Consider the following 11668-nt stretch of genomic DNA (forward strand, 5'->3'; position numbering starts at 1 on the left):
CTTCAGGTGGGTGAAGCTCTGGAGCCACGAGACGGACAGACAGAGTCGGGTTCAGCTGATGGGATGTAATAAAAAACACAGGAAGCTCCACTTTCTTCCTGTCAGTGATTCACTCACCGTAAAATCTAGAAGAAGAAGCAATCTGTTGTAGATTTGCTGCAGTTTTGATGTTTGGGATCATCTCGATAGTCACTACTGGACATGGAGCCCAAAATCCAGACTTTTTCTAAAATTCAGACGTTTTTTCTTTAAAAAAAAGTGAATTTTCTTGAATTTATGACTTTTTTCTTAAAATTCTGACTTGAGTAAAAATAATAATCTGTGTTTGTAGTGAATTTGGAGACTTACAACTTTCACAGGTTTTTTTTTATATCGTATATTGAAAGTGTCCAAATAAAACCATGTAATAAAAATCAATCACACGGGAACAGAGTGTGAGGAAAGTGATGATAAAAGGGTAAAAATAAGACAAAATGTTAAAGTGACAACACTGCAGAAAAGAAGACATTGTAATTTTATTGAACTTAATTCCTCCTGAGCCTTTATAGATACTTTCAAAGGCAAATGATGCTAATTATTTTCTCCAATCCTTAGTAAGTCCGTCCACATGTAAATTCATTGAAGACATAATCCTTTCTGTTTCTGTCATTTCTTATATTGTTTTCTGTTAGGTAATAATCAGACCACCAGAAATCAGGTCAACTTTTTCCCTTCCCAGGTTGATTGGCAGCCAGAACTGCTAATGCTTGTTAGCATTGTGCTAACAAGCATTAGCATTGTTAGCATTGTGCTAACAAGCAGCAAACAGAGAAAACTTCTGCATTTGATCATTTACTCAGGTCTGTTTAATTTGCTCTGTGGTATTTGGGTTCGGAGCCAAGATGCAGGTTATTGAGTTATTTTCCTATCCAAACTGGTTCTATGAAAGTCCCCAGGGCTTTAACTATACACTTACTCATATGTCAAATGATCCGTCTTTGACACCGGCAGCTTTCATTCTGCAGGACTGATGAAAAACGAAACCTTCAGAGCTTTGTGACGTGGAAACTTGCAGCAATAAATGGGTTTGTTACATTTTCCTCAGTCAGTCGAGAGTCGACTCCAGATTTACAAAACATGTTGGCTGAAAGTTTAACTTTTAACCCTAAAAATACAGCCAAGGATACGATGGAATGGATCAAAACAACCTGTATAAATGTGTTAGAAAGGCCTAGTCAAAGTCCAAATCAAATCAACTTTTATAGTGTTCTTGTTGTCTTGTTTTGTGCTGGAAGTGAAGATGAACGTTTCCAGTTATTGTATGAAAAAAAAAACTCCTGACACAGATAATGACGACATAGATGCATAAAACATTTGAAATCATGTCCCGAACACAAAGAAAACGATAAAACTCTGACCTTAAAAACCAATTCCAGGTTCTGATCAATTAAAATAATCTGCATCAGATCAACACATTTCTAAAAGCAAACGGACGTTAGAGGCTCATCAGGCGGTTTCGCTCTGTTTGCTCACCTGGGCTCCCGTAGATCAGATTAAATCCTTGCGGTTAAAGGTTTTTTGTCAACAGCAAACCTGTGTTCAGGTTTTTAAGTCAACAAATGAATCCGCAGCGACTGCTGCAGTTTATCAGAATGGTAAAGTTACAGGTTAGAGGTTTTTGTTGTGTTAATTAAATAATCCAAACCTAATTAAAGTTAGTTGTTTTACGTAACAATGTGCCAGCGAGGTCACTTCCGGGTTCGTTCCTGTTTTCCGGTAAATTGCTCCAAACTGGTAATATCTGAAGTCTGTATTGTTCATGTGTCAGAAACATGTTTCTGTTGCTCTGCAGGTTCGACGGGATGCCGCAGATCCAGGTTCTGATTTCCTCTGAGCTGCAACCATCAGTGCCGCCAACTGAGCCTCAGAGCCCAACCGCAGGTAGAACAGGTGAGGCTACCTGAAGCTCTGTCCGCTCCGAGGCCGAGGGCGGGAAATGATGCCTTTAATCGATACTGGACATGCATCGATCCTCTCGTTTCTCATCTGATACCGATATTAATATCTGAGGCTGAGCACCAGCCGATCTGATACAGAAAAACAGCTGAATTGACATCAAACGTGTTTTTTTGTTTGTTTTTTTGAAACAACGACATAAATGTACTGACTTACAAATTTATCTGATGACTCTGCACCAATACATCACACTGAAACCTACCAACGGCTTCACAGATTTGATCGAACTTGTAAAAACAACTTTAATCTGTCCAGTCGGTGCAGTTAGGAGCAGAACAGTCAACAGAAAATAAATAACGCAGAAAAGAAAACTGACAAAAACATTTGGTCAAACATGCAAAGATAAACTTCACCAAGCTGTTTTCAAATGGTTCAGAGTTCAGTTAGGAATTCTAAATATAACATAAAATAAATACTAAAGCTAGATGTAGCTCAGAGCACAAAGCATAGAAGTACATCAAACAGATCTGCCCTTATGCATTAGGAACACATGTTTTTCCATATTTACATACCGAGTGATACAAATATTAATATCGGATCGGTGCATCTCTCGTTCAGACTCTGCTGATCAGTATTGGTCTCGTTTTCCTGAGTTTGGGTTCAGAGACCTGAGCTTTACCGCTGCTGCTAACGTTTTGTTTTCATTCTGCAGTTCTTAAAGGACAGCCGGCCCGTCTGTTAAGGGTCAGAGGTTCAAGAACGCTGCTGATATCTGCTTATCTGGAGCATCGGACAACACAGACAGAGGTCAGATATTTTATGGAGACACTTTAATCTCCAACTAGTTGACAAAACCAATTATTTCGATGTGAGAAGCAACGAGAGAGTCCAGCCACTAAAACTGTTTTATCAAGTTAATTGCAGGGTTTATAATTACATTCTATGTTTCACATTAGTTCATATCACTAATTATTGATCAGTTTTTATGTTTTAAATATCTGAAATGGTGACATGACCTTTCCTGTTTTACGCCTAATTTTTACTCCAAATCGTTTTTTAAATTTTATTTTAATCGGTTATGAGTCAAAGTGGGAAAATTTGAAATTGCTGCATTCACAAGTTGTTCAGCTAATAACTTTGGTTGCTAGGTAACCGAGGGGGTGGGGGGCTTGAAACTGCTTCCTACCCAGCAGCTTGTTGCTAGGTAACCAAAAAGTGAGTGAGCTGATGCCGCTAAACTATGTTAGCAGAGCAGCTAAAGCTTTTCCTCTGCCTACATCTCCCAGAATGCTGTGCGGTTCTGGGAATATTCCATCAGATTCAGATGATGATTGTGTGGAGAAAAAAACTCGCCGCCTTTTCTCTGTTAGTTTACTCTACCACATCCCACAATGCAATGCAACAGGAAGCCGTTGGGTTCATGCTTGCCCCACATACCTGGTCACTTCGTCGCACCGAGGTCGCATCAAGGTCGCACCGAGGTCGCATCAAGGTCACACCACAAGCAAAAAGCTCTAGATCATCTCAGACGAACTGTTTCAGTGTGGTTGTTTTAGTCTACTGTGACTCTTTGGTAGCTGCTTTGTTCACACACACACACACGCACACCACACACACACACACACGCACACACACACACACACACACACACACACACACTGCAGCTCGTCGGAGGCGCTGATCCCACCCCAGGAATGTGACAGATTGTTGCCGTGTCACATTTCACAGCAAACAGGAACAAACTCTTTCTACAGAAACTCATGTTGGATTAATAACCTTTCAAACATTTACCGAGTTCTGAAGTATAAAATAAGAGAATTCCCTCCAAAAACAAACATGGACATTCAAGCTGCCAGTTTCTTGGTCAGAGCTGCTCGTTTGTGTGAACGGTGAGGATAAATGATTAGTTAAGCTTAATGTAAAGCCATGATGAAGCTCTTCTCCTCAGGACTTAGTGGATTTAACTACATAACAGTTCATATTTATGTTCAGGTTGTTTCCGTAAGCCGGTAAAAAGCAGAAATGTTACTACAGTGGACTTGTTTGGAGTTTAATGTGAAATACCAACACAAAGTGGTGAACAAATGTGACGAAAGAAACATGAAACCCGATTCAAAAAGTTATTTTTACAAATAAAAACCTGAAAAGGCAGCGGGCAAACGTATTCAGCCCCCTTTTCTCTGAGTGCAACTTGTTGCCTTCAGAAGTTGCCTGATGACTAAATAAAGTCCAGTCGTGTGTAAAATCTGATCTCAGCTGCTTTGTGTCAAGCAGAGAATTTGGGTTGAAATGTTTAAGGAGGGGCTGCACAGTGGCGCAGTTGGTAGAGCTGTTGCCTTGCAGCAAGAAGGTTCTGGGTTCGATTCCCGGCCTGGGGTCTTCCTGCATGGAGTCTCCATGTTCTCCCTGTGCATGGTGGGTTTTCTCCGGGTACTCTGGTTTCCTCCCACAGTCCAAAAACATGACTGTCAGGTTAATTGGCCTCTCCAAATTGCCCCTAGGTGTGAGTGTCTGTGTGCATGGTTGTGTGTCTCTGTGTTGCCCTGCGACAGACTGGCGACCTGTCCAGGGTGTACCCCGCCTCTCACCCGAAACGTTAGCTGGAGATGGGCACCAGCACCCCTCCCGACCCCACTGAGGGGAAAAAGGGTGCAAGAAAATGGATGGATGGATGTTTAAGGAGTTAGAATCTAATAAAAATGATGAAAACATGTCTTCCTGTGTCAGGTTCGGGTTATTGCGATAAAGTTGCGACGTGAGACAGTCGTCCTTCAGTGCCTCCTGCGCTGCCAGGATCAGCAGCTCGTCTCTAAAGCTGCCATTAGGATCCACAGGGATCATTTCCGCTTCCCCTACGGGACGGCGGACGTCCTGTGCCCCGTCCCATCAGGCTGTGAGGCGCCAACGCACGTCGCCATCGCCCCAGAGCCAATCAAAGACCAAGGTAACGACTCCACTACACTGCATGAGGTTGGCCAGTAGTTTAATATAATCAAACATTTTAGAAATCTTTGGTATTTTAGCACAGAAGTGAAGCAGAAGCAGAGAAAACAACCAGAACAGAATCAGCCCAGGAAGAACAAAGCCTAACTACTGGATGCCTCTTCTTGTTCTGTTTGAAACGATTTTGATGCACGTGAGTCAGGAAATGTGATGGTTACAAGTTTCAAGTTCTTCCTCTTTTCTTTTTCTCTAAACCAGAAAAATCTGAGCTTGAGTTTCTGGAGATTAAGAATCAAAAAGCTCTGACCAGCTCATTTCCTCACAACTTCACCTGCTGCTTCTCTGCCATGTATAACTTCACCAACGTCCTGCAGGTAACGTCACTTCGTCTGTGTTTAAAAACACAGCAGGAGACGCATCGGCTTCCACTGCTGCGTTTTGCTGGTTTTATTATTCTTTTCCAAAACGTGGTTGGCTTGGAAACCAACGTTGTTGCATTTCTGAGCTCATGTTTTCATAGTTTTAATGTAAATTTCTATACCGTGTTGCAGCTGGTGCAGAATTTGGAGATGCTTCAGTTACTGGGAGTGAACAGAGTCGTTGTCTACAAGACGAACTGCAGCGCGGATGTTCAGCGAGTTCTGGACTATTACTCACACAAAGGTGAGTAATATGATCAGGTCTGGCTGTGCCTGTCTTCATAAACAGCCCATCATCATCTGACCAGTTACCAAACTAACATGACTGATCAGCCTCTCTACATTCTCCTTAGGTGTGAGTGCGTGGATGGTTGTTGTCTGTCTCTGTGTTGCCCTGAGATTAACCTGTCCAGGTGACCCCACCTCTCACCTGTTGACTGCTGGACATAGACGATCCCAGTAGGGATGAGCGTGTTGGATAATGGATGGATGGAGGTTTATCTGGTGAACCCAACAAGCCTCTTATGGTGATAACAGCGTGACATGAACCATACAATCCCCCACTGGTTGATGCATACCAGGAGTCTGCAACTATGCTGCAACTTTTAATGCATCCCTGCTCACCTGGATCAATAGTCTGAATTACCTCCTTACTATGTCATTGTTTCACCTACCAATGGATAGTTGACAACATCTTCAGAAAAGTTGACTTCTAGGAGCGTCTTCAGTGGTATTCCTCAGGGTCACTGGGTGTTTCACCATTTACTTCTAGACAGCCTTTTCTGAGGAAGTAGAGCTCCATGAATCAACTTTTCACTCCAGCAGGAATCTTTTCTGCTTTTCTCAGCAGCCTCCGACCAATCTCTGATGGCTTGGCATTTACTTCGGCCGCCAACTCCCAAATCTTTCAGCAGCTTGATGGTCGTCGCTGCTACAGATCCTCTGCTTCAGTTTTCTGCCCCTGACATTGAGCCTCTGCACATCTGAGGTGTTTAAGTTCATTGGCTTCATCCACTGAATCCCAGGAGACTCATTGAGTTCAATGAGAAAGACTTTCTTCAAAAACCACAGAGTCTGAGAGTTGTGACTGCGATACAAGCCACTGGTCAACATCCACAAGCCTTTCCCAGTCACAAGCTGCTGAAAGCGGATCGTCCTTTGTGTTTTGTAACTCCGGCCTCCTCCTGGACACAAGTTGTTTGTGCAGACTCGTGGTCTTTTGGTACCAGAGAATTGGTAGAAGTTTGCTTCTCTTCCAGAGGAGTGGAAAGGTTTTTAGGACCTGCTTGTGGTGCCTGGTGTTACGTCATTGATTGAGTTGAACTGTTCTCTTGTTTTTAACCTCGGTCCGATTTAATTAGATCCAGTTCTCCTCTGGCATCAGCCAGGCCTTTTCATGCCCACCCCTGAAGCTCAGGAATGCCTTCCTGATTTGGACCATTGTCTGTAAACCTGAGAGATGGTTGAGAGTGGAAACGTCAGAACATCAGCAGGTTCTGAATGGACAGTTTCCTCTGTGTGTATCATAGAATACTAAGGTATATTTGGTGTCTAAATTATTAAAATAGGCAGTTATAAGCATTTTTAGAGGAAATGTCATGTATTTGCGGATTTCAGCTATAGACACTGTTGTGTTAGCAACCCTCACAAATACCATAAGAAGCATAGCAATGCTAATTCATTGGGTTAAAGAAGTATTTTAAAAAGTCTTTGGAAATAAGTCTTTTTTTCTGACAGGGCAGCAAATGAGAACTGAAACCAGCTGACCTTCCTGTATGTTCCAGGTCTACTGGAGGTGATTCCTTGGTCTCTGTCAAAGTACCTGAATGTTTCTCGAAGAGCTCGTCCAAGTCAAAGTCCTGGTGACCTTCACTACTTCGGTCAGATCCCGGCGCTCAACGACTGCCTGTACAGATCCATGTACCGGTCCAAATACGTGGCGCTGCATGATCTTGATGAGCTCATCCTCCCACAGTCTGTCAACAGGTAGAGTATCTACTTTATAAGAAAGTCAGTAGCACAGTGAGCTAAAATCTATGAATTCCTTTACTAATGCAGTTTGAAGTGTCTTATTGTTTTTGGTCATTTTCTCTGCAGCTGGACGGAGTTGCTGCCGCTGCTGGAGAAGAAGTACGGCGCTGACAGGTGTTACCTCTTTCAGAATAGCTGGATCCCCACCGAGTTTGCGTTGCCTCCTCCGAAACCCAAAGCTCTGCCTCCACAGGACCAGTGGCAGAACGTATCGGGTGTGAACATCCTGGCTCACTTCTACAGAGAACCCATCGTCCCCAGATTAAGATATCGCAACTTCAAGGTCATCGTCAACCCCAGAGCGGTGTTTGCCACATCCGTCCATGGAGTGCTGAAGGCGAAGAAATCCTCCGTCTGGGTGAACAGAAAAATAGCCCGCATGTACCACATAAAGTAAGTTGTATTTTAAACTTCAGGTTCCACAGAAATGTTTCTTTATATGGCCTAAACCAATCGTAGGCTGCATTCACAATAGTCCTGTCCAGTCCTCTTTAACCTGACTCCAGTCCGTTTACCTGGAAAGTCCGGTTCGGTTGGTGAGGTGTGAATGCTAGTCGAACTCCAGTCTGCCTACAAAGCTCGGTCTGGGTTCAGTTGAAGTGAACTCTGGTTTGAATCCATATGTGAACGCCAAGCAGGCCAGAGACCGCTCCTAAAGCAGGAAGCACTACAGCGCAGGGCATTCTGGGTAAAAATAACCACAAAATATCCTAGCCTAGTGCTAGTGTGTGTTTTTTTTTCTTTTTACAAAAGACTAGAGAGAAATCGTACAACCTCTAAAATTTGAAGCCACTCCATTTTTGTTTCCATCTGGTGAAGAAGGAAGTTGCTCTCAGTGTCTTCAGAGGCTTACTTTAGTGGTCCTTGGTGCAGCGCCCCCACAGGCCAGGAGGGGAACAGGTTGCTGAAAGTGATTGGTTTGACTCAGAGCAGAGAGAAAGAGCCACAGCAGCTGGAGCAGATGATGAAGTTTTGTCCCGGTAGAACCGAGTCTACCGGACCATCAGGTGTGAAAATACTCTTAATGGAAACCACTGCATTACAGTGAAGTAAAAGATTAGCTGATGCTAATGGTAAACATCTAAACCCACCAAAATACTAACGCTAACCATTTAGACGCCTGTCTCTTTGGATTTGTTTCTAATCTTACCTCCTTCCAGTTGACGACTGGTGTGAGACTCACAAACAGCAAAGTCCTGAGTTTCTGATTTTTACAGTAATAAGCTGCGCTAAGGGGTTAAAGTTCTCAGAAACATTTAGCGTCAGACACAAACAACTTCCAGTTTCTGTGAAAGAGCAAAACAGAAAACAGTCCTTTTGAATTATTGCATAAGCATCCACATCCTGGCCTCTTTACAGTAAAGATGTCCCCTCTCTGTCCTTTGCCTTCTGTCTCCTCAGACCTCGGGGACAGACCAGTCTGAAGCCACAGAGTCTGATTTATGAAGGCCGCCTGCTGAGCTACAGCGCTGACCTTACTCCTGCTGTCAACGCTGTTCTCAGTGACACTCGACTCCTTCAGACGGCGTGAACTGTCATTTTTATTCCACACTGATATCTATTCATCGTTTTTGTTTTTGTTGCCATGCCAACTACATTTTTCTTCCTGAAAAACTTAAAGCTCACAAACACTCCCCTGCTGGTCTGATTTGCATGCAGCTCTCTGCTCTGATGTGCTTCATATTTTCTTCATGCTGTTGTGTGAGTATCATCTCTCTCCATTGGGACTGACTCAAACAGCAAAGTCCTCAGTTTCTGACTTTGCTACATATTATTACTTTAAAGTTGTCTAAAGTAAAAAACATATGATGTGACATAAAGTTCATCCAAATTATGAACATAGGAAACATTTTATGAAAATAGTTGGCTTGAAAGGCCCCAAAATGTCGGCCATCTTGAAAAATAACCATCATCCTGAAATTCTAGTGGCTATTGGGAAATATATATTCTTCTGCTGTATTCACATTTCATAATGTTTGTAATATTTCTGTGATAAAAAATATACTTGGAGAACTACGTGTTTTTAGAAAGATGTTAAAAGTTATCTCTCTTTTAGAAAGACAGGAAGTTGTTTCGGTGAATTTTCCTTCATATCGGAATAAAAAACGCTGTAAAAAAAAACTTTATTGTTGAATCTGATCTTACTAAAGTGTGTTTGATTTGTCAGTAAGACAAACCTGAGAATTACAGACATTAAAGTTTACACCGTTAGTAGTATCATTTATCAGTTATCATTTTTCTCCAGTCATAAAGCTGTGGATGACATCTCAGCTTTGCTCTCAGACCACATTGTTCCTCAACTGTTAAATATACTAACTCAACCCATGCTGTCATATTTCCATCAAAGCCAAGAGACACTTTGTCTTTCCACGTCTCCAAACCAGCTGGACTAGTTCAGCCGTACCAAGTAAACGAGGAGATGATCATCAGTGGGATTACAGCCACATTTTTAACACCGTGCAGTTATTAGGCCACAGGCATCCAAACCTGTTTCATGAGAAATAAAAACATCTGAGGAATTTTCACACATCCCCTGGAGTCCTGAAAGGATGAAGCTTTTCCAGCGGAACCGAACGAATCGCAGCTCTGCTCACTCTGGACACGTCTGAGTTTTTATTCAATTAAGTTTATATTAAATTCACTCTAAAAACCAAACCATCGCCGTAAATCAAGGCTTCTCTCCCACCTGGTTACAGTTAGCAGGACATGAAACATTGATCTACAGTTTTATGTGTATTTGTTGATCATTTTGATCATATCTGACTAAATGTTACGCTTATTGCATCTGTCATAATTGTTGACCGATGTTTTTATGATGTAAATCAACTTAAAATTTAAACAAACGGGAGGAGAAGCAATCTTTAAATCTGACACAAATAAAATGTTTGTCCAAACTATTTTATTAATATTTTTGAATAAATAAAAACATCAAAATGCAGCAAAAGGGACCAAACTGATAAAAAAAATCAGCTCCCTGAATTAAAAGTTTGATTTATTTATTTATTTTACAACATGGGATTCATCTGTGTTCAACCCCCTGAACTCTGATGCCTCTAAATAAAATCCAGCGTAACCAGTTGTCTAAAGGCACCTTCAAGCAGAGTCCATGCCGAGTTCATCTCAGCGTTTCTGGATTCCGAGAATCAGGAAGAAATTTCTTCACAATCTTAAAACAATTTCTCAAACTTCAACCAGGAAGTAGTTTTAATAAAATCTCTTTCGAATCAGGATAAAAAAACTTTCTCCAGGTTGGCAGCAATAAACGTTTTTCTTGTTAAAGTCAAAGACTGAAGTCAAGACGGGTTTATTTCAGCGACATGGCAGTTCAGAGCTTTACACCATAAATTCATCATACGGTCATAAATTATGAAATAATAAACAGTTCAGTTTGTCAAATATCATCAACATCATCAGATGAGTTGATTTAGTTTTTCCAGTTCTTGCTGATAATAAACCAGGATTTTAGCTTCTGCTCTGAAAGTGACAAACATTAAAGCTGCGGTTAGTAACTTCACCACGTTGTGACTGTTTGTCAAATGATCAGCGAAAACGTCGCTACTACAGTAGCACTAAACAACCAATCAGAGCCAGGGGGCGGGGCGTAGTGTTGTCAATCACTCTGTGTGGCGCTGCTCATCCCTAACTTTTCCTCCGTTCTGCTCTGTGCCACGCTGCAGCTAGCAGAGCTTGTTGTGAATGCTAAGGCTAGTTAGCCTAGCCCCTGATGACGGCGGATTACGACAAGTTCTTTTCTCCACATTTAACAGCCAGCACATGAGGATGATTGTTAGCGCTAAGCCCCGCCTCCTGGTTGTTTTTGGTGCATTTCTTCAGCATTAGCTCAGATAATCGATGTTTTCTCAGATTATCTGCCTCATAAACTGCCACAACTTGGTGAATGTTTTAAAACATATTTATTTAAATAAAAGTTACAAACTGCAGCTTTAAAATCTACAGATTTAATAGTATTTAGTATTTCTCTGATTATGTAAATAATCTTAATTATTCTGAAATCCTTCCCTTCGGCCGTTATGCTACTGAATTGGGTTTTAATTGTTTGTAAACCACAATTACCAAAATTACAGGAAATACATATTTCCTATATGTGTCATGAATCCATTTCATAGTTTTATCAGAAATAAGGGACAATATATGTTGAACTTTTAAAACAACATTAACTTTTTAAGCTGTACATGTTGTCCTTCAGTGATTCTGTCCTAGTTTTTAAAAACTGAGCTGCTAAAGTTTCTGCTGATTTGGCATCAACCGCCTCATCACTTCCTGCGAAAATTCCCACCCAGTTCAATGCAAATCCTGACAGAGTGCAGAGGGAGGCAGGT

General features: G+C 41.7%; 1 protein-coding gene across 2 annotated transcripts; it reads left to right on the plus strand.

Moving 5' to 3' along the window:
• Nucleotides 1-1566: 1566 nt before the first annotated feature.
• On the plus strand, nt 1567-9016 carry LOC103475238 (uncharacterized). Of its 2 annotated transcripts, none has more exons than XM_008426708.1 (9): nt 1567-1634; nt 1832-1929; nt 2648-2742; nt 4663-4879; nt 5137-5252; nt 5430-5541; nt 7082-7283; nt 7395-7721; nt 8730-9016. In XM_008426708.1, the coding sequence occupies exons 2-9, from the start codon at nt 1842-1844 to the stop codon at nt 8857-8859; spliced, it is 1287 nt and encodes a 428-aa protein (XP_008424930.1). In that variant the 5' UTR covers nt 1567-1634; nt 1832-1841; the 3' UTR covers nt 8860-9016. The 2 variants fall into 2 exon arrangements, with proteins under 2 accessions (XP_008424930.1, XP_008424929.1); XM_008426707.2 differs by having other exon boundaries at nt 1601-1755.
• Nucleotides 9017-11668: the final 2652 nt, after the last annotated feature.

The sequence above is a fragment of the Poecilia reticulata genome, linkage group LG13 (genome assembly GCF_000633615.1).
Source record: "Poecilia reticulata strain Guanapo linkage group LG13, Guppy_female_1.0+MT, whole genome shotgun sequence".
Lineage (NCBI taxonomy): Eukaryota > Metazoa > Chordata > Actinopteri > Cyprinodontiformes > Poeciliidae > Poecilia > Poecilia reticulata.